Source organism: Candoia aspera, chromosome 4, assembly GCF_035149785.1.
Source record: "Candoia aspera isolate rCanAsp1 chromosome 4, rCanAsp1.hap2, whole genome shotgun sequence".
NCBI lineage: Eukaryota > Metazoa > Chordata > Lepidosauria > Squamata > Boidae > Candoia > Candoia aspera.
In genome coordinates, this window is record NC_086156.1 from 118,255,236 (window position 1) to 118,276,298 (window position 21,063).

Below are 21,063 nucleotides of genomic sequence, written 5' to 3' on the forward strand. Positions count from 1 at the left end.
AAGGCGCTGCCCGATCCTCGCGCGGGGAGGCCGCGGACCGCCCTCGACCCCGCCCGCCCTGAGATGGGCGCCGGGGCTGCTTGGCGGGGCGGGGGCCGTGCCCGTGGGGGCAGCCGCCGGGCAGGGCGCCAGCTGGGCACCCTCCCCCGAGGGCGCCGCCAGGGAGGCGGACCCGCCACTCGCGGGGGAAGTCCCCGCGAAGGCCCGCGCCCCGGAGCGGCGGCAGGCGGGGACCTCGGCCAAGCCGGCGGGGAGGGGGACCCGCTGCTCCCGCTCCCGCTCGGACTACGGCTCCCAGCATTCCGCGACGGGGCAGCCCGGCCCCCGCGGCCCGTCGTGCCCCGCGCCGGAGGATGACGCCCCTAGTAGGGCGGGGCGGAAGGGGCGGCACCGTGACGCGCCAGGAGCCGCGCTGCCTCCTCCGCCTCCTCTTCGCGGCAGTAGCCCCGCCCTTTCCTCCCGACGCCTGTTGATGACGCCATTGGGCGGCGCCGGCAGCCGCGGCAGTTTCTGATTAAGGCGGCGGCGGCGGCGGCGGCGGCGGGAGGGGAGAGAGCGCGAAGCCTCCCTCGCTCCCCGGCCTCTTTCCGCGGTGGCCGCGCTTGGGCTCACTGCGCGCACGGTGAGGCGTGCCCGCGCGGACCCGGACCCGGACCCCTCCCCGGACCCCCCCTGGCCTCCGTAGCCCGCACGCCCCTCCCCCGCCGCGGCCAGGCCCCCCTCCCGTCGTCCCCTACGGCGACCGTGCCCCGCGCGCCGTGCGGTCCCCTCAGGTCTCCCCCTGCCCCTCCGGCCACGCCCCCTCGCGGCTCCCCTCTCCGCGCTTGGCCCCGCCCCTCCCGCTCCCGCGCCCCCCGGGCGGCCTCGGCCTCCCCTCCGGGCATGGTGGACGCCCGCTCCCGGCCTGCCTCTCGCTGGACGGGCCCTGTGGCTGGGGCGGCCCTGGCGCAGCCCCCGGGATCCAGGGACGCCTCCCGCGGGCCCGGCCTTGGGTCCAGCCAGGGCCTTGCTGGGCGGGGGGTGGCTTCCCTCCTGCGCCCCTGCCGCCTCAGCCCGGGGCGGGTGTGCCAGGAAAGGCTTCTGCCCGCAGCCCTGCCCGGATCTCCCTGTCTCCTTGTTCCGCCCGCAGCTGGGAATATCGGATGCTTCTTTGTGGAAACTAGGGCAAGAGGATCTAAGAGTTTATAAAGCTTCGGGTCCCGTGAAAAAGCTGCCCAGGCTTTGGCCTTGCCTTCGAAGTGACCTGCCTGAGCCTGCTTCTTTTCATCAGGCCCCCAAGGTGGCCGTGCCAGGAGGCAGTGAGATAGCGTCGTTCCCTTCTCCGGGGAGGCGGTGGAAGGTCGCTCTGGCATGCTCAGTGCCTTAAACCTCGTTCCACAGAGTATTCTGTACATTAAGGCTGCACCTACGCCGACAGCTCAGGCCAGGCTGTCCGTGTATCTCCAGGGAGCAGTCTAGTGGGCAGGCAAATGCCTTACGCTCCCCTTAAGTGTGGGAAGAACATCTTCTCTGAACACGCAGAGCGAACTGTGTAGTTTAAAAGCAAAGCGACGACAGTGGTGGGCGTCCAAACGATCCTTGGTCTATATTGAACTGTGAGGAAGGAAAGCGCAGAACGGGCCTGCCCTGTTTCTGTCCAGGTAGTTGTCATAGGCAAAAACAGGGACTCTTCGGAAGTTGTCATGAAACGGGAACAGGGGTCGTCTGCCCTTCCGAAACTGCTCTTAGCTAACCTGAAGTTCTGGGCTTTTGAGTCGCCCTGTTTTTAAAGTAGCCGCGGCCATCCACCGGGAAAGGGTGGGTAAAGTAGCTGAAAAAATCCTGGGGGCCAAAGTTGCACTAAGCAAGGATTGACGTGAAGTCATCTAACGTTGGCGTTCTGCGTTCCTTTGTCCTCTCACCTGCAAGACATAGTTATTGTGCCACTAAATGAATAACTAACAGATCAGTTTCAACTCCTTCAGCTCAAAAACCCACCGTTCAGTTCCTCCTGATCGAGACGGCATCTTTTTTTCCCCGCTTCAGGCACGTTGGAGCCATGAAGGAAAGCCTTCAAGACAAGAAGTATTGGGGGGCTCCTCCCAGCCTCCATGACCCCATGGGACATCAAGACCAGTTTTGCAGGGCTTCCCAGGAATGGAGCGAACCTGAGCATAAACGTGGCGGTTGCTTTGAGGGGAGCAGGCGCTTGGCCTGTGCCAAGAAACCACTCCCGAGTTTTGACCCCTTGTCCTCCAGCAGCGATGAGGAGCGAGAAGGCAAATGGGGTCTCTCCTGCATGTCTAGCTGGGGCGTGGCGGGGGGGCCTTCGGAGCTCTCCCGGAACAAAGCCGGCAGGGGGAAGATTGCCAGGAGCGGGGGGCGCTCCTGGTCCTTTGAAGTAGGGACCGGCTCTCATTCCAGGAGGCGTCCGCAGCTGCCAGGGACCTCCAGGCGCCATTGTTTCCGCCCCCAGCGACAGCGTGCCCTGTGGGCCTACCGGATGTTCCTGTTTTGGAAGAGGTCCTCCCTGTCTTTCCAATGGAAGCTTTGGGGCAAGATGGCTGCCAAGGGGCGCCGACGAGGAGGGGCAAAGCGGGCCCGGTCATCCATGTCTCTCTCCCCTGGCTCCCAGCCAGATGATGACCACCTTCCTCTCTATAGGAAAAGCTGCCCTTTGGCGGGAGAGGAGGAGGACTGCCAAAGCGGGGCCAAGGGCCTGCCCCACCCTGCTGGCTACAAGCCACGCTCCTCTGAGCTCCACCTGGACTACGAATTGGGGGGAGCCTTTCCCCCGTCCCCGTCCACGCCTCAGCCCTCCCGCCTCAGCTTGCTGGGAGCCCTGATGGAGGATGCTCCCTCCTACCCTCAGTACGTGGAGCTGCAGCGGGTGAGCTTTGACAAGGACGCTGGCGCGATGGACGTCGAGGAAGAAGAACCCGCCACTCTGCTCAAGTGCCCTGCAAGGGGCGCCCAAGCTTCCCCCCGGACTAGGAAGATGGGGGAGCTGGAGCACAGCCTGGACGGAGATGGAGGTAAAATGCAAATATTGGGGTTTCTGCTCTTGGACCCTCCAACTTCTTTGTGGTGCTAATTTATACCTGGGCCTGTCCCAGAAGTAAAGGGTTAAGGGCTGGTTTTAAGTGCTGCGTGTTCCCCCATGTCTGCTGATATGCAAGTTGGGCTGGTACCATGGTAAGCACTACTAAGCAGAAAGCCCCCTGTTCAACTGTGCTGCCCTTAGGCCAGGTCTCAGAGTTTGATATTTGCTAATTGCTCTCTGGCGTGGAGATTTATTGAGCTGGGCAAGGTAAGTCAGAAGATAAATGCGTAAATGGGGCGCCACAATAACGTAGAGGGTAAGGGGGAAGGATGGAAAGACCAAGCAAGGCAGTCCGGGTATCGGCTACTATCTGGTGCGGTAGATTGGCGTCAGAGGCTGTTGGTGGTTGACGAAGGCGCTTGGGGAGGTCCGAAGGCTGGTTGGTCAAGGGCCCCTTGCTGCCTCGCGTCTGCGGTTGGAAACAGCCAGGCAAAATGGCTGAGGGCACCTGCTCAGCAAGCAGAGCTCCATCTCTGCCAGTACTTGGTGGTGGGAATGGGAAAGCCACCTGTTTTATTTAGTCACTACATTTCTACGCTGCCCGACTCCCAGCGACTCCGTGCAGTTCACAGTTAAAAGCACACAGAACAATAAAGTAATACAGTGATGAAAGCAAAGAACAGCAGGTGGCACAAGCAGGACAACCAGAGCAAACCCACGTGACCCGGAAGGGGGCTTCAGTCCCCCTCCCCAAAGGCCGGGTGGGGGCCCTCCAGATCTCAGGGAGAACCTCGTTTCAGAGGGCGGGGGCCATTGCAGTGGAGACACGCTCCCGGGGTCCCATCCAGAACGCGGGTCTGGGTAGCCCCGCGTGGGGTGTGTTGCGGTGGTCAAGCCACAAGGTGACCAGGGCATGAGTGGCGGAAGGGCCTCCCGATCTAGGGGAGGGCACTGGTGGCGCACCAGCTGGAGCTGTGTGAGGGCCTTCCAGTCCACAGCTGTCACCTGCTCATTGGGTCCAGGAAGGCCCCCAAGCTCCAAAGGAAGAAGGGAGCAATCCCGTTCTTCCCCCAGAACGAGGAGAGGAGTGCTGCTGGGTGTCAGGAGTATGGGTCTAAAGCGGTGTTTGCCAGCCTTGACGATTCTCAGATCTCTGGACCAACTCCCAAAATTCTCAACAGAGGCCATACTGGCTGAGGAATTCTGGGCTCTGAAGGAGTTGCCAGGGTTGGGAAACATTGCTCTAAAGCAGTGCTTCCCAGCCTTAGCCACTTTAAGATGCGTGGACTTCAATTCCCAGAATTCCCCAGCCATGGGAAACACTGCTCTAAAGGAAGGGATTCTCTCCCTCCCTATCGTTCATTCCCTCCCCCGGTGTCTGCCAGGTGTACGTGGAGAAGGAGCATCCCACCCCTGTGCCAGATTCAGCTGCCTTTCCCTGGTTTACAGAATCCTGCAGTAGGTGGAGCAGTGGTCTGGCTGCGTGTCGTATTCCTGAGACTGCAATGAGCAGATTCGTTTAAGGTCCTAAACACCCCCTGCATTTCTCGCTCCGCTGCAGACCCTCTGGATGCTCTTCCCAATGGCTTTGCTTCTCTCCCCCCTGATGGGGACCTCTGCTCCCTGCCCGGAGTCCCAGGCGCCACCATCCTCATCAGCAACGTCTGTAGCATCGGAGGCCGCGTGGCCGAGGAACTTTTCCAAGGCCCCCGGGACAAGGACAGGCTGCTGGATCCTTCGGCCGTCAGGCTCGAAGCAGGGAGTCAGCAGGCGGATTCAGCTCCTGAGGATGCTGAAGAGAGGTTGGGCGAGAACGCGGCTCAGCACAGTCTTCTGCGGGAAGAACACATTGCCTGTGTGCACAGTAAGATGAGTGTGCGGGGGGAGTGGGCGCCTGCCACAGCAACAGGCTCTGCTTTACTTGTTCGTTTTTCGAATTTCTATCGCCATCCATCTCCCCCAGAGAGGGGGACTCTTCTTCTAGGGATGTCCATGATTTGGCATGAGATAAATAAGATGGTACATTTGGGATCCCACAGAAAGTTCTTTTCTCAGACCCAGGTACACCCTAGTGTGGATGGGCAAGGCCTAACACCCCTTCCTCTTCCTGTCCCACCGATCCGGCTGTTCCGGGATGATCTGGTAATTCTCTGGAAATGGTTTATGGTGACCCAGCCATGATCTTGCCTTTTCATCTGGAGCACCCGTTCACATCTCAAAAAAAAAACAAAAACGCCAGACCAGCCTTGCACCTCCAGATCCGCATGGTTCGGAGAAGACTTTGGGCAGGCCTGCTCTAGAGAAGGTCAGGTCTCTTGAAAAGACCTAAGCAATAGATCGCCTCAGCGGAGTTGTTGCTCTCTCGCTGCAGCCAATCATTCCCTGCACCCTGTTCTCCCTGTTGAAAAAAAGGAGCATTGCATTGCTGCCCTTTGCCTTGTAGATGCCAAGTCGTCCCCAGCCATAACGCACAAACAAGCCAAATGGCCCCATAAAGCCATGGAGCCGGCTCATTTCTTTGGACGCCCTTCTGAAGCCAAGCGGGGAGCCGTTGGGTGGACAAGGCCCCGTGTTTCTTGGGCCTTCCTTCACACAAATTGTGGGACAATGCGGTGGCTTTGCTTGATTGTCTGTTGCTTTTGTTTAGGGATTGTGCTCTTGTTTTCCTTTTCCCCCCCACCAAAATGGCAGAAACCTCTTGTCAGTTTTCAGTAGTCGTAGCCAATGGAGGTCCCAGGAGGTTCGTAAAGGGAACTTGGGGGGGGGGTGCAGGTCTCAGACCCATGTTTTAAAAGAGTCAGAGAGATTTGCATTTAGTTCTCTGGCCAGCCACCTCCAATCTAGGCCAATTTAATGCCAGCAGTAATAAGAGAGAGTATGATTCCGGGCAGGGTGCGGTCAAGGAAGTTGTGTTTGACAGTGCGATCGAAGCTCTGCCTGGTTTTTACATGCGTTGCGGAGCTTAGATTCCACCGTCGTGGCTGCCGCCTTGCCTTTGTTGACCGTATCCCACGGGCGCCTCTGATCACAGGCTTTTTCCCAGGACCCTTAGAGGCAGGTCTCCCTCTTCCTCTTCCCCTAATTCAGTCTCCCAGAAGAGAGATCTGTTGCGTCAGCTCTCTTCTGTCCTTCCTGGTAGATATTTTGGATGAATTCCTGCAGACGTACGGCAGCTTAATCCCCATCAGCGTGGACGAGGTTGTGGAAAAGCTGGAGGACATCTTCCAGCAGGAGTTCTCCACCCTGCAGAGGTACTATCCCCTGCCTCCCACCCCCACTCTTATTCCTCCCTGCCTCTGTGCAGTGCTCTCTGGGAATGACCTTGGGAGGCAGGAGGAAGAGACTTCGAGGTAGTCCAGAGAAGATCCCCAAGCCATGAGTCCTATTCTTGTAAGGTTGCAGTAACAGGACCTCGTAAGTCTGGAAGTACTTCTGCCCTCCCTTACTTTTACTTTCCAGGAAACTAGGGAGGGTCCCTCTGCGATGCTTCCCACGACCCTTTTGCCGCTGCTGCGGCCCTTCCTCCTGCTTCCCGAGTCACCCCCACAGACCGTTACGCTCTGGCAGCCACCGGCCAATTTCTCCGAGGAGCTAGCAAGCAAGAAATGTGGGAAGAATCCATGGAGGCGTAGGCACCCTAGCAGTGTTTGCCGACTTTGGCCACTTTAAGGTGGGTGGAGTTCAGCTCCTGGAACTGACTGGGGAGTTCTGGCTGTTGAAGCCCACAGGTCTTAAAGTTGCCGAAGTTGACAAACACTGCTCTGGAGGATGCTGCTGCTGTGTTTCCTGGAAGCAGGCTCTGAATTACAGTGGAAACGTTACTAACGTTTCACCTGCTTTTCAGCCAAGGTTGGACTTGGAATCCATTCTGACCAAGACTGCACTGGAGAGGGAAGGCTTTCTGCGTTTCCCTGGCAGTGGATGGTCAAAGTAGAGGCTCAGATCCTTCCCTCTGGACAGGAAGAACTGCATGGGTGGGGTTGAAAAGTACTCTAGGTTTGTCGGAATGAATTCTGGTGATTGAAGTCCACACATCTTAAACCTGCCACGGTTGGGGAACTCTGGTACCACTTGTTGTGAGGGTCTCGGAGAGCTTCTGGACTCGGGACGCCAGCTGCCACTTAGGAGTCAACTGACAGGGGAGAGGGGCTCCAGACCCCCACCCATCTTTGGATGCTCCCGTTCATTTTACTGTTGAGAGGATAGCCAAGGCCTGCCTATCTTTCTGGCCCCTGCAGGAAAAGCCTGGTGAACCAGCTGATCCAGTCCTATCAACGCATGCCAGGCAACGCCGTGGTACGGACCTTCCGCGTCACTTACAAGCGCCACGTTGTCACCATGGATGACCTGCAGACACTTTTTGGGTCAAATTGGCTCAACGACCAGGTATGATTGCAGCCGATGCAGGGAGAAGGATCCAGAGAAAGAAAGTTGTGGGCAGCGGGGGCTTCTGCTTGCAGTAGGGCTGTTGGCGAAGGCGTTTGACAACACAGTGCTGGGGTTGCACCAGATGCCCAGTTGTGCGTGGAGCTGGCTCTGTGGGCGTGCCAGAACTAAGGAGCCAAGAGCCCTGAAGGTCATAACCCCTTGCAGTGGTGTTTTCTAACCTGTGTCGTCTCCTGACCCATACCTGGGCTTAATTCAGAAATCTTGGGTTAAACAATTAGCTTTTCTGGCTTGGGATCACTCCATGTGAAGAAGACAGAGATCTTCCCAAGACTGTCCCGCTGCTCTGAGTTCAGGCTGTCGCACGTGGAGGACCAAAGAACAGCTTTGGGGAGTCAGCTTTCACAGCATTTGTTTTTCTGCTGTGAAACACAGAGCCCAGTATGTCCACCCAGCACCTGCCTTAACATCAGCTTAACGCCTGTCCATGCTGGCTTTTAAAGCTGCTCTGGAGCCTTTCTCCCTGGCTAGACTTCAGTGCTTTTTTTGGCAACGTGTGATTGTGGATCATTCGGGTCTGGGCCTCCCAGTCTTTCTTGTTTTTTCTGTATTTATCTGTGGTGATGATCTGAGAGCTGTGTGCTGTAGGACAGCTAATAACTTAAAAAGTGTGATGCAGAGATACCGTTTCATACATTATGCCGTTTAATCGCTAAAAAAACCCTGGGGGGGTGCTTAATAAATTCCTGCTGAGTAGTTCCCCCATCTGTAAAATAGAGATAGCAATAATAATACTAAGAGTAGCTTGGAGTGTACCAGGATAGACATGGAATAAATACATGCATACCTGTCTACTCAGTAAGGCTACTTTAAAGGTCTCTGAAATATTCTCAGCAAAACTAGTTTCTGCCAGAGGAAACCAGAACTGATTATCTGCTACTAAATATTTGGGTGACTTGCAGTAAATCTGTCGAGGAGGTCTTGCCCTTCATTGGTTTAAAAGCAAGAGGAAATATTTGTTTGTTCAGAATTGGGCTTCCACAAGCCTTGGGCTGTTGGACGCGAGACAGAAGTTTGCACTTCCCAATATATTGTGGCTGGAGTTAATCAGTTGTCTCTCCTGAGCACCATTTCATACTCGGCTTTTGTTACTGGTTGTTAGGGGAAAAATAGAGTCCTGTAGAAATGATTTGGTCCTGCCAGCCCAGGGCCTGCGCCCCTCTAGAGCAGGGTTTCTCAGCCTCGGCCACTTTAAGCTGGGTGGACTGGGGAATTCTGGGAGTTGAAGTCCAGCCATCTTAAAGTGGCCGAGGTTGAGAAGCCCTGCTCTAGAGGAAGTGGGTTCATATGTTGTGGTCTTGTTTCAACCCGTCCCCATTATTTCCCCCTTTGAGCAGGTTATGAACATGTACGGGGATCTTGTTATGGACACAGTGCCAGAAAAGGTGAGCCGCTTTTTCTACCCCTTTCCCCTGCAAGTTGAATTCAGGATATGTGTGTGCAAAATGGCCTGAATTCAAAAGCAATTCACATTCAGAATGCCCCACTCTGTGCCTGGGAAGGATGCTTTGATCGTTCTGAAAGTGTTTTGAGCTCAGATGCCATCAAAATGGCTGAAAGAGGCACCGCAAACATCAGATGGCCCTTCTGAGATCAGAATGTAGCATCGCAGGTGGGAAACAGTTTGAAGTTGGAACTCCTGCACAGGGTGGGTTGGGAGTTTAAAAGGGTCTTAAAGAGACGTGGTCGCCAGTTTGGGCTGTGAAGAAATGTAGAATTTGCTTCCCAGATGTAGGTCCCGTTGCTGTTTTGGTCAAAGGATTCTGCTGTTACCAACCACGGCCCTTCCTTTTGAAAAAGGGGCCATCTCCCAATTAGATCTGGATGAGGAAGTAGGTGTTGGGGGGAGACTGTCTTCAGTTTATACCTTGATCTTCAGCGGGGAAGGGTGAAAGTAACTACCACCACCGTCTTCTAAGTTACCAAGGAAAGGAGATTGGGGAGGAAGAGCAAACAAAGCGGGGGAGATACAGGTAATCCTCACTTAATGGCCACAATTAAGAGCAGAATTTTGGTTGCTAAGCAAAGCAGTCTAAATGAATCCCACCAATTTTACAACCTTTTTTGCAGAGGTCATTAAGTGAATCACTGGTCATTAAGTAAACCATGTGGTCATTAAGCAAATCACACGATTCCCCATGTGATTTGCCAGCTGGGAAGGTCGAAAATGGCGATCATGGGACCACGGGACGCTGCAACCGTCATAAATGTGAACCGGTTGCCAAGCGTCCAAATCGTGATCACGTGACCGCGGGGACACTGCAGTGGTCGTAAGTATGAGCACCAGTTGTAAATCAGTTTTTTCCAGCGCCATTGTAAGTCTGAAACATCACTAAATGAATGGTCATTAAGTGAGGACTACCTGTAGAAAAAGGAGAAAGGGGGGGGTTGTTTAAAAAAGTGGAGTAAATCCCCTGCCCCGAGCAGACATTACAACAGGCACCGGATTTGGCGGTGGTAAAGACTGCTTCGCTGATCTGACAACCAAACCCGTCAAATCCCAGACAGTTACCAGCTGGAGGCGCTCACAGAAGCCTCGGGATGTTTTGCTGTCAACCTGGGGGGAGCTGCAGCCAGTTAAGCAGGCCTGCTGCAAACCTGGGTGAAAAGGGAGTGCTCAGGCCTAGGTCCGTGTGTCCCCCTAGACCTACGGCAGGGCTCGGTGCCTCGGGCAAACCGGTCACCGCGTTCATGGCTGGCCAGCCAGCCGCTCTGCTCACCCTGTCCTTTCTGCACCTCCAGCTTCTTGGTTTTTCCCTTCCCTCCATCAGGTTCACTTTTTCAACAGTTTTTTCTACGATAAGCTACGAACCAAGGGGTACGAGGGAGTGAAGCGCTGGACCAAAAATGTAAGTTTTTGCCGGGATTCCGTTGCAGTCCGCTTGTCAGGGACAGGGAAGGGGTTAGCAAAAGGGAAGGGAGCCAGAAATGGTACTTCAGCCATCCCAGATACCCAGATACGAAAACACGGAGTCAAAGACCAGATTAAAAAGACACAGCAGCGCAGCGTCCTTGAGCCACAAAGTGAGCCACCAGGCGGTAAAAGATCTTAGGCCACCTTTAAGCCCCTCTCCAGGTATTGTCAGAAGAGACCATCCTGCCGGGGTTGCCTGGAGTCAAACAAGAGCAGTGTAAGAGCCAGCCCAATTCTCTCATCCTCGGATTGTGCAATTACCGTATAACCAGGCATATGTGGCTGTTATGATTTATTTAAATTTATTGGCCGCCGAACCCAGTGGACTCTTTTAAGTTTGTGTTTTAAGTTTCAGTTAAGTTTAAACTTTTAAGTCTTACCGCCTCTGAAGAAAATATTTTGCTGATAAGTAAATGTGTCATACTTAGAATGGAAGGAAATATTAAATGTTTCAGTATTTTCAAATCAGAGCACTCTTAATGGAGAGCCCCATCAGTTATGAGAATCAACAAAATCTGGCAATAATGGAGGGACTTAAAATGCTGGTTTTATTACTTTTGCTTTTATAGTGCATTAAGAAAGAACGATAATAATAGAGCAGGTCGAAAACTGTCTAAATAGGCACAAAGCACAGGAAATAGATCAATGGAAAGTGTGGAAAAAAGTCTGTGGGATAATGTATTTTTGTTAAATAGGTCATTTTTAGGCCTTGCTTTAAATTTATTACTAATATTTCAGTTAAATAAAATGGGAATGCAATAAGTGAAGCCGTTGAGAGAATGTTACGGCAAGAACTGAGCAATAACATTTGTGTATGAAATCCGTTAGATTCTGTTTTGCGTGTTGAATTACTGCAAATTTAATTCGATAAATTGCTTTAGTGTGCATGTAAAACTAAGCTAATATTTGTTTTGCCTCACTGGTTTGTTTGAATGCCTGAACCCTCTCCAGGCCATAAGTTAGGGTTTACTTTTGGCAACAATCCCCAGTTTAAAGATAGGATTTGAAATTGGTTTACAAATCCAGATTTATTTTCATCATGGTGTCACCTGAACTCACGCTTGTTCCTGGTTTGCATCTTCAAATTGCCATTTTCTTCAGACATTCAGGAAAAAGAATGAAATAAATTTATGGATAGTTAATGTCTTGTTGATTTGGGGGGGGTTAAATCAAACAAATTGCTTGTTGTAACCCTCATAAAAATAAGAAGCAGATAAAGACAAATTAACCACAACATGGTTAGGGTTAATTATGATGGTGTTTGAAAAGAGAAAGGGAAAGTTAAGGACATCAACTGTATATTTTCTCTGTGGTCTCTGACTAATAGAAGCCACTACCAGGCTGTGGCGTGGGGGGGAAGTATGGGAACTGTAGTCTGGCCTGTCTGAAGGGCTCTGTTGGATACGGCTACCCTGAAACCTGTCACACAGTCCCAAAGTGTGTAGAGCAGGGTTTCTCAGCCTTGGCCACTTCAAGATGTGTAGACTTCAACTCCCAGGATTCCCCAGACAGCAAGGTGTGAGGTATTCCTATCCAAAGGCCAAGGTGCTACTTTTTGACCTGAGGCCATGCAGGAGCTTAAGCCTGAGCACCCTGTCCACCAGCACAACAGGTAGGGGGAAGGTGGACGCCACGGCTTCCTGTGAGGCCGTGCTGAGCTCCGCTGGCCCCCCCACAGGTGGACATCTTCAACAAGGAGATACTTCTGATCCCCATCCACCTTGAGGTCCACTGGTCACTGATCTGTGTGGAGGTGAAGCAGAAGAAGATCACTTACCTGGACTCCCAGCGCACCCTCAACCGGCGGTGTCCCAAGGTAAGGGAGGCCCATGAGCATTTGGAGCCTCCAAGGTCCAAGGGTTGGGGTGGGCCCAGGGGAAACCCTCCAGTGCCCACCCCCCGGGGCACAGTCTCAGTCCCTTCGAGCAGAGGCCATGACAGCTCACTTCTGCTCTGGAGACTTAATGGAGATTTGTGGGATAGAGGTGGGCGTGCTGGAACGAGATGGCACCGAGGGGTTTTGCCCGGAGGCCTTGGCGTTTCCAGAGGTGCCATGAAGCAGCGTGGCCGTCTGCGGGGAGGCTGGAGGTGGGGTGGGAATTGGGCTTCAGCCTCGCCCACGCATGCTCTTTCATGCTCCTGCCTCCTCTGTCCACGCAGCACATCTGCAGGTACTTGCAAGCGGAGGCAGACAAGAAGAACCGCCCCGACTTCCGAGAGGGCTGGAAAGGGGTCTTCCAGATGGTGAGTGTCTCTTCCCGTGCGTTAGGGAGCAAGTGGGGCCCCGTTATCAAGCCACTTTGTGTTCTCCAAGTTAGGCCGACTGCCTGAGTTTCTCGGGGCCTCCCACTGACCACCATTTGATTTGCACCCCCTGCCCTTTGACCCAGGAGGTTCACCCCTCCGGCAGGAAGAGGGGTAGACCCATGGGGATCTTCCGTTGGCCCCTGGCTGCAGCCTACTGAGTCCGGTGCTCCCTTTTTCACCCACCTTCTTTGCCTCTCTGGGGGAGAAAAGGGTGGGAGGAGCCGGAAAACAGCAGCTGCAGAAGACTCTTGGCTGGTGCTGCCCCACGGCCCCCCCACAGTAGATCTCCAGCCTAAACAGGGCTCACACGATGCAGGTGGTGTCCTGTCAGCCCCCCGAGAGAGGATCCCAGGAAAGGCAAGGAGAGGAGAAGAGAATAACAGCCGGGGAATCAATCTCTTACCCCTGCATTGGGTCCTACAAAGCTGCCACTGGTGGTGTCTATTTTCGTGTCACGCTACTGGACTGTAACATGGATGGTTTGTTTCTGGGGCTGGCTGGAGCCTGCCATGTTTGCGGATCAGAATGTTACAGCTGAACTGTGTTGGTTTAGGTGGGTGTGTAAATCCAGCCCTTTCCTGGGTCTGGCCCAGGAAGGACTCTCACCCTGTTGATAACCTGCCCTGATCCTCTGAACTGATGCTCTGCTCAGCTTATCAGAAAAGAAGATTCTGAATGTCTCTGCCGCTGGGCAAAAGCTAACGTGAAGCAGGATCAGGGCAAGAATTGTGTGCCTAGGGTGGCTTAGCAATATCGGGGAGGAGGGCAGAGATGACATTTTGGCAGATGCCACGCACGCAGGCGGGAGCCCGGATGAGGGACGGGCAATCCCAGGCCTGCGTCCTCAACGTGTGGGCTGGTCAAGTCAGTGGAGGCTGGGGGGGTGCTGGGGAGCCGGGGAGCAGCTGCTCTTGCCCCCGCAGGTCTGACCTATTTCCTTTCTCCCACTCAGAACATCGCCAGACAAAACAACGACAGTGACTGCGGAGCCTTCGTCCTGCAGGTGAGACGGGCTCAGAATGGCCGCTAGCATTTGGCAGGGGCCCCGAGAAAAATCAGGAGTCTGGGGCACTTTTTCTAACAATTCAAAGGCAGACGTTTTCCAGAGCTGCAGCCCACGAGCCTCTTCTCCTTTGAATGAAATCTGCCACTGGGAAAGGCGCTTCCAGGCTTCTCCCGATTTTTTACTACCATAGACTGCCCTACTTTCTCCCCTTACTCTCTTTCCTTCTGACTTTCTCCTCCCCAATCACTGTAGGGATTCGTAACTACTGCTTACAGTATGCTATGGATACAGGTAGTCCTCGCTTAATGACCATTTGTTTAGCAATGCTTCGGACTTAGGATGGTGCTGAGAAAACCCGACCTGCAACCGTCGCAGCATCCCATGGCCATGATTGCCGTTTTCAACCTTCACAGCTGGCTTCTGGCAAGCAAAATCAGTGGGGAACCACATGATTTGCTTAACAACCACATGGTTCACTTAATGGCTGCCACAAAAAGGTCATAAAATCAGGTCAGATTCGCTTAATGACTGCTTCACTTTGTTGTTTATTCGTTTAGTCGCTTCCGACTCTTTGTGACTTCATGGACCAGCCCACGCCAGAGCTTCCTGTCGGTCGTCAGCACCCCAAGCTCCCTCAGGGACAAGTCCGTCACCTCTAGAATATCATCCACCCACCTTGCCCTTGGTCGGCCCCTCTTCCTTTTGCCCTCCACTCTCCCCAGCATCAGCATCTTCTCCAGGGTGTCCTGTCTTCTCATTGTGTGGCCAAAGTACTTCAGTTTTGCCTTTAATATCATTCCCTCAAGTGAGCAGTCTGGCTTTATTTCCTGGAGGATGGACTGGTTTGATCTTCTTGCAGTCCAAGGCACTCTCAGAATTTTCCTCCAACATCACAGTTCAAAAGCATCGATCTTCCTTCGCTCAGCCTTCCTGATGGTCCAGCTCTCGCAGCCATATGTTACTCCGGGGAGCACCATTGCTTTAACTATGCGGACCTTTGTTGTCAGTGTGATGTCTCTGCTCTTAACTATTTGATCGAGATTTGTCATTGCTCTTCTCCCAAGGATGAAGCGTCTTCTGATTTCCTGACTGCGGTCAGCATCTGCAGTAATCTTTGCACCTAGGAATACAAAGTCTTTCACTGCTTCTATATTTTCTCCCTCTATTTGCCAGTTATCAATCAAGCTGGTTGCCATAATCTTGTTGGGTTTTTTTGAGGTTTAGCTTTTGCACTTTCTTCTTTCACCTTCATCATAAGGCTCCTCAGTTCCTCTTCGCTTTCAGCCATCTAAGTGGTATCATCTGCATATCTGAAATTGTTAATGTTTCTTCCAGCAATTTTAACTCCAGCCTTGGACTCCTCAAGCCCAGCATGTCGCATGATGTGTTCTGCGTACAAGTTGAATAGGTAGGGTGAGAGGATACAGCCCTGCCGTACTCCTTTCCCAATCTTAAACCAGTCCGTTGTTCCGTGGTCTGTTCTTACTGTTGCTACTTGGTCGTTATACAGATTCCTCAGGAGGCAGACAAGATGACTTGGTATCCCCATACCACTAAGAACTTGCCACAATTTGTTATGGTCCACACAGTCAAAGGCTTTAGAATAGTCAATAAAACAGAAATAGATGTTTTTCTGAAACTCCCTGGCTTTTTCCATTATCCAGCGGATATTGGCAATTTGGTCCCTAGTTCCTCTGCCTTTTCTAAACCCAGCTTGTACATCTGGCAATTCTCGCTCCATGAACTGCTGAAGTCTACCTTGCAGGATCTTGAGCATTACTTTACTGGCATGTGAAATGAGTGCCACTGTTCGATAGTTTGAACATTCTTTAGTGTTTCCCTTTTTTGGTATGGGGATATAAGTTGATTTTTTCCAATCTGATGGCCATTCCTGTGTTTTCCAAATTTGCTGGCATATAGCATGCATTACCTTGACAGCATCATCTCGCAAGATTTTGAACAGTTCAGCTGGGATGCCGTCGTCTCCTGCTGCCTTGTTATTAGCAACGCTTCTTAAGGCCCATTCAACCTCACTCTTCAGGATCTCTGGCTCTAGCTCACTGACCACACCGTCAAAGCTATCCCCGATATTGTTATCCTTCCTATACAGGTCTTCTGTATATTCTTGCCACCTTTTCTTGATCTCTTCTTCTTCTGTTAGGTCCTTGCCATCTTTGTTTTTGACCATACCCATTTTTGCCTTGGACTTACCTCCGATGGTTCTAATTTTCTGGAAGAGGTCTCTTGTCCTTCCTATTCTATTGTCTTCTTCCACTTCCGCGCATTGCTTGTTTAAAAATAATTCCTTATCTCTTCTGGCTAACCTCTGGAATTTTGCATTTAATTGGGCATATCTCCCCCTATCACTGTTGCCTTTTGCTTTCCTTCTTCCTTGGGCTACTTCTAGTGTCTCCGCAGGCAGCCATTTTGCCTTCTTGGTTTTCTCTTTCTTTGGGATGTATTTTGCTGCCGCCTCCTGAACAATGCTGCGAACTTCTCTCCAGACTTCTTCCAGGACCCTATCTACTAAGTCCAATCCCTTAAATCTATTCTTCACCTCCACTGCATATTCCTTAGGAATATTAGTGAGCTCATATCTAGCTGATCTGTGGGTCTTCCCTAATCTCTTTAGTCTGATCCTAAATTGTGCAAGAAGTAGTTCGTGATCTGAACTACAGTCAGCTCCAGGTCTTGTTTTTACCGACTGTATAGATGTCCGCCACCTTTGGCTGCAAAGGAGGTAGTCAATCTGATTTCGGTGTTGTCCGTCAGGTGAAGTCCACATATAAAGCCATCTCTTAGGTTGTTGGAAGAGAGTGTTCGTTATGCAGAGTGAGTTGTCTTGGCAAAATTCTATCAGCCTATGTCCTGCTTCGTTTTGTTCTCCCAGGCCATGCTTACCTGTAATTCCAGGTGTCACTTGACTGCCCACCTTAGCATTCCAGTCTCCCGTGATGAAAATAACATCTCTTTTAGGTGTGTTGTCCAGTAGGTGCTGCAGATCCCCATAGAACTGCTCTACTTCAGCCTCTTCAGCATCTGTGGTTGGGGCGTATATTTGGATCACTGTGATGTTAGATGGCTTGCCCTGAATTTGAATTGAGATCATTCTGTCGTTTTTTGGATTGTATCCAAGCACTGCTTTAGCCACTTTACGCTTAATTATGAAGGCTACTCCATTTCTTCTGTGGTCCTCTTGTCCACAGTAGTAGATCTGGTGGTCATTTGATGTGAAGTGGCCCATTCCAGCCCATTTCAGTTCACTGACGCCCAGAATGTCTATCTTTAATCTTGACATCTCACCAATAACCACATCCAATTTGCCCTGGCTCATAGATCTGACATTCCAGGTTTCAATGGTGTGTTGATCCTTAGAACATCGGATTCGCCGTTCACCACCAGCACCATCGGCCGCTAGCCATCCTTTTGGCTTTGAGCTAGCTGCGTCATCACGTCTGGGGCTAGTTGAGCTCATCCTCTGTTCCTCCCCCGTAGCATTTTGACCATCTTCTGACCTGGGGGTCTCATCTTCCGATGGTATACCGACATATCTCCGCTTCGCTTAGCAACCAAAATTCTGGCCACAATTGTGGTTGTCAAGCAAGGACTACCCGTAGTTGCATAATTCTAGTGCAAATGAAGAATCATATGTCCATTTGCATTCAGTATATCACGGCATTTACATTCGTGTAACGAACAAGTTTTCAGTGCCACAAATGTTATTTCTTTAAGGGGTGCGCTAGGGCCATGCGGTATTTCAGATTTGGTTCCAAAAGGGCTTCAGAATGCAGGGGGTGCAACCATAGCACCTTTCTGTGGCTGCCTAAAGCAGCCACTCCTGTCCCCGGGGTCATGTTCCACAGCATCTTTTTGGGACTGAATCCAAAGGGCTGGACAGCCCTGCGGTTCAGATGCGACACCTGCGGATGAAAAAAGGGAACCATTGTTTCTTCTCTGCTGGGGGCTGGTGGGCCCAGGCATCAAGGATTGGGGCTGAGCTCCCCTGCATTCCCCCTCTGAGCCACACGATCCTCGGGTAAAAGCCAGCATCAAAGAAGGCCTGGAAGGGAGTCAGGAGAGGAGACCCGGGGCTGCAGCGCCAGTGCTTCCCATCTGGGGGTGAGGGGGCAGGTTCTTAGAAACCCAATTCCTCTGCATCAGAACTTGAGTCATTTTGGCACAGAGTAACTTCTGACGATCCCTTTGACTCGAGGCGCGCAGAGGGTTGAGTTTGAGTGCCGATGTGCATAAAGCCCAGGATTAAGGCTCTGACCCTCTTCCTTGGAGGGCACTCAACAGGTTGCACTGTTACACCTGCAATCTCTGCATCCTGTGCGTGTGGCAGCCACGTAGCCCCCATCCCAGAGTCAGGGTCAACCCTCCCGAGAAGGCAGCATTTCCCAACCTTGGCCACTTTAAGATGGGTGGACTTCAACTCCCAGAATCCCCAGCCAGCAAAGCAAAGCTGGCTGGGGATTCTGGGAGTTGAAGTCCACCCATCTTCAAGCGGCCAAGGTCAAGAAACACGGCGAGAAGGTATCACATGGGGTTTGAAGGGCTCCTCTGCCCTCTGCTTAGGTGGGCACTGTCCCCACCAGGCCCTCCTTCCTCCCCAAGCGGTGGTGATTTTGGCTCTCCCCATCCTTGGCTAGATCGATTTAATCGTCCTGGCCCCTCTTCCCCCCTCCCCTTTTCAGATAGCTGGGCTTTGCCACCCCACACAACCCTTCGCCCTCCTCTCCAAAATCCAGTTCTGTGGCTTTGGCGTTGCTAGGAAAAGAGCATCGTTCTGCTCATTTCTGGGCCAACCCTGGAAGTTGGGCAGAAGCTGCTGCTGCCACCGTGCGGTCCAGATGGGCTCCCTCCCACCTCCATCGGCCAAGAGGAGAGCCACTCAGCCCGTCCACCCACCTCTCTCTCTCTTTTTCCCTTACACAGTATTCCAAATTCCTGGCGCTGGGCCTCCCCTTCACGTTCACACAACAGGACATGCCGAAACTCCGCCGACAGATGTACAAGGAGCTCTGCCATTGCAAACTCATTGCATGACGGCCCATCCACGCCCCGCTCCCCCTCCCTCCCCCCCCCACCTCCTCGGACAGAGCGGATCCGGAGCAGCAGCCCGGGGGCACCTCTTCGTCCGGCCAAGGGGCAGCTCTGGACCTCATCGGGTTTCAGGCAGAGACGAGGGGACTCTTGAGGTTTGATAAACCGGACTTACATGGGAGGGAGGCCTTTTTTTACCCAAGTTGCCGCCCCACAAACACCCTCCTCCTCTTTTTTTCGTTTTGGTCTTTTTGTTTGATTTTTGTTCATATTTAAACCCAGGACAGGGTGGCATTTCGGTTGTTTCATTTCGGAAGGGGGGGAGGATTGGGGGGGTTGGGTGTTGGACTTTGGGACGGCTGAGAAGGGGGATCTGCACCTCACCTGCTCTCTGCAGTTGCTCGCTGCGGATCTAAGAGAAGGGTGTGGGTCCTGAAATTAGGACCTTCGGGAAGTGCAGGGGGGGAGATGAGTCAATCTTGCTCCCCCCACCCTGTGCTTTGTCACCCTGTGGCTTCTTTTGTTAGTGAACGGTGTATTTTTTTCCCAAGGGAAGGAGTTGAAAAGGAGGGAAGGGGTTGTGGTGGTGGGGGGACAAGTTTCTACAGGGGGGCCGAGATACCCAAAACAAGCGTTTTTTATACAATGGCTGCCACTGTGGGTAATAAAAAAATGTTCTTTGGAGAAGCATACAAGTGAGCTGGACTTCTGATAACCCCCCCCCCCCCAATAGTCCTCCCACCTGGGAGCACCAGGAAGTTGCAGGCCTTTTTCCTAAGCAGAGTTTTGGGACTCTGGCACCGTTAAAGAAAGGGAAGGCAACAGCCGGTTTCTCCTGCTTGCCAAACAGGGGTTGCAACAGAGTGCTTCCCCAGCAGGTTCCCTCAAGCGCCTGAACGCCTCGCAAGGGGGTCTCTGCTGCCCCGGGAGCTCTGCTGGGCAAAGGAGCTGGGCTCTCTGGGAGGGGGGAGGCGGTGGCATTTGGGGTCTTCAGACCCTCGCTTTCCTTGGGACAGCCCCCATAAATCTTCACACTACCCAGGAAGTATGGGACTTGTAGTCCCAAGGCACCAGCTTGGGGGGAGCCACTTTGAACTCCACCACTGGTTCCCCCCCCCCCACTCGAGTAGCTTCTCTCGGCGAGCATTGAAAGGAAAAGGGACTGAATGCACCCACTAAGCCTCTCCCTGGTTTAGACAGGTTATCGCACAAGCCTGTCCGTGGGGATTTATTTAATAAGCCGTGGTTAAGCCATGGCTTAATGCAAGGCCAGAGCCTGGTGTAGCAGTTTCATGATGGGGACAGGAGTTCGTGTGTCAGGGCGTTTTACTTTTGGAGGTTTATTTCCAGAGTTTCTGGGCCGTTATCTTGGCGGAGCCAGAACAGTTGGTAAAGGGGGACGGCAACTGAAGGCTTCCCTGGGGAAGGCCGAGCCGTCTGCAGCTTCCGGCGGTCCGTCCTCCGGTCAGCTGCCTGTGGGGAGGGGCCTCCCTGGGGCTCGCCAAACGGGAGGGGCCTACCCAGCAGACGCCCCCCCCCCCGGCCGCTCGGTTCCTGGAGCTGAGGGGCAGCTCTCCCTGCAGGCCACACCCGGGCAGCGGCGAGAGGGGTGATTCCCGGGAGAGCACGGCTGGCCCGGGCCCACCGTGCTCGCCTGCACCTGGGGGGGCTCCCTCCAGGGCAGCGTTGCCGGGGGCGGATGGCTGAGCAGCCAAGCCTCCGAGGCGGTCGCGGCGAGCCTGGGCCAGCCGGAAGGCGGGATAGCCGCCGCGGACTGGCAGGCGACCCGGGGGGGCTGCGGGCGCCGGGAGCGCCCTGCCAGTCACGGCGAGAGGCGCCCTTCGGGCCTACGAGGCCGGCCCCGCCTCGCTGCGGCTGGACTGGGAACAGCCCGCGAGCCGCGGCAGCCCGGGGGCCGGAGAGAGCGGGGCGCCCTCCGCCAAACCGAGGTGGGCCGCCTCCCGCGGGCAGCTGCGGACGGCGGCACCGAGCGCGCCCTCGGGCCGGAGTCTCCCCGGTGGGTGAACCCGGCCGGAAGCAGGCGGCCCGGCGTGCCTCGCGGGGGCAGGGGCGGGAAGGCTTAGTGGCCGGACGCGCCTGCGAGGCTTAGAGGACACCGGCCCCGCCGCCGCCGCCACGTGCGCCCCTCTCCGGGCCCCGAAGGCCCGCCCATTGGCTCCGCGCGGCTTGCGCAAGCGGGCGGGGGAGGCGGCCCTGGCCAATGGGCGTCCGGCGCAAGGCCTCCTCGCGCGGCGCTCCTCCCCCTGACGTCATCGCGGGCCCCCACCTCTTTCCCAATCGGCGGGCGCCGGCGTCACACGT

General features: G+C 54.0%; 1 protein-coding gene across 1 annotated transcript; it reads left to right on the forward strand.

Moving 5' to 3' along the window:
• Positions 1–488: 488 nt before the first annotated feature.
• On the forward strand, positions 489–19,080 carry SENP3 (SUMO specific peptidase 3). Its single transcript, XM_063301729.1, has 11 exons — positions 489–622; positions 2,026–3,014; positions 4,584–4,886; positions 6,162–6,273; positions 7,261–7,408; positions 8,806–8,853; positions 10,240–10,317; positions 12,061–12,198; positions 12,543–12,626; positions 13,642–13,692; positions 18,634–19,080. Exons 2-11 carry the CDS (start codon positions 2,039–2,041, stop codon positions 18,742–18,744), a joined length of 2,049 nt encoding a protein of 682 aa, XP_063157799.1. The 5' UTR covers positions 489–622; positions 2,026–2,038; the 3' UTR covers positions 18,745–19,080.
• Positions 19,081–21,063: the final 1,983 nt, after the last annotated feature.

Bases quoted from the DNA above. Each gene is read 5' to 3' on its own strand.
- SENP3 (XM_063301729.1), top strand. From the start codon at position 2,039: ATGAAGGAAAGCCTTCAAGACAAGAAGTATTGGGGGGCTCCTCCCAGC. The intron at 4,887-6,161 runs GTAAGATGAGTG...CCTTCCTGGTAG, and splicing joins ACACATTGCCTGTGTGCACA to ATATTTTGGATGAATTCCTG. The intron at 12,627-13,641 runs GTGAGTGTCTCT...TCTCCCACTCAG, and splicing joins GGAAAGGGGTCTTCCAGATG to AACATCGCCAGACAAAACAA.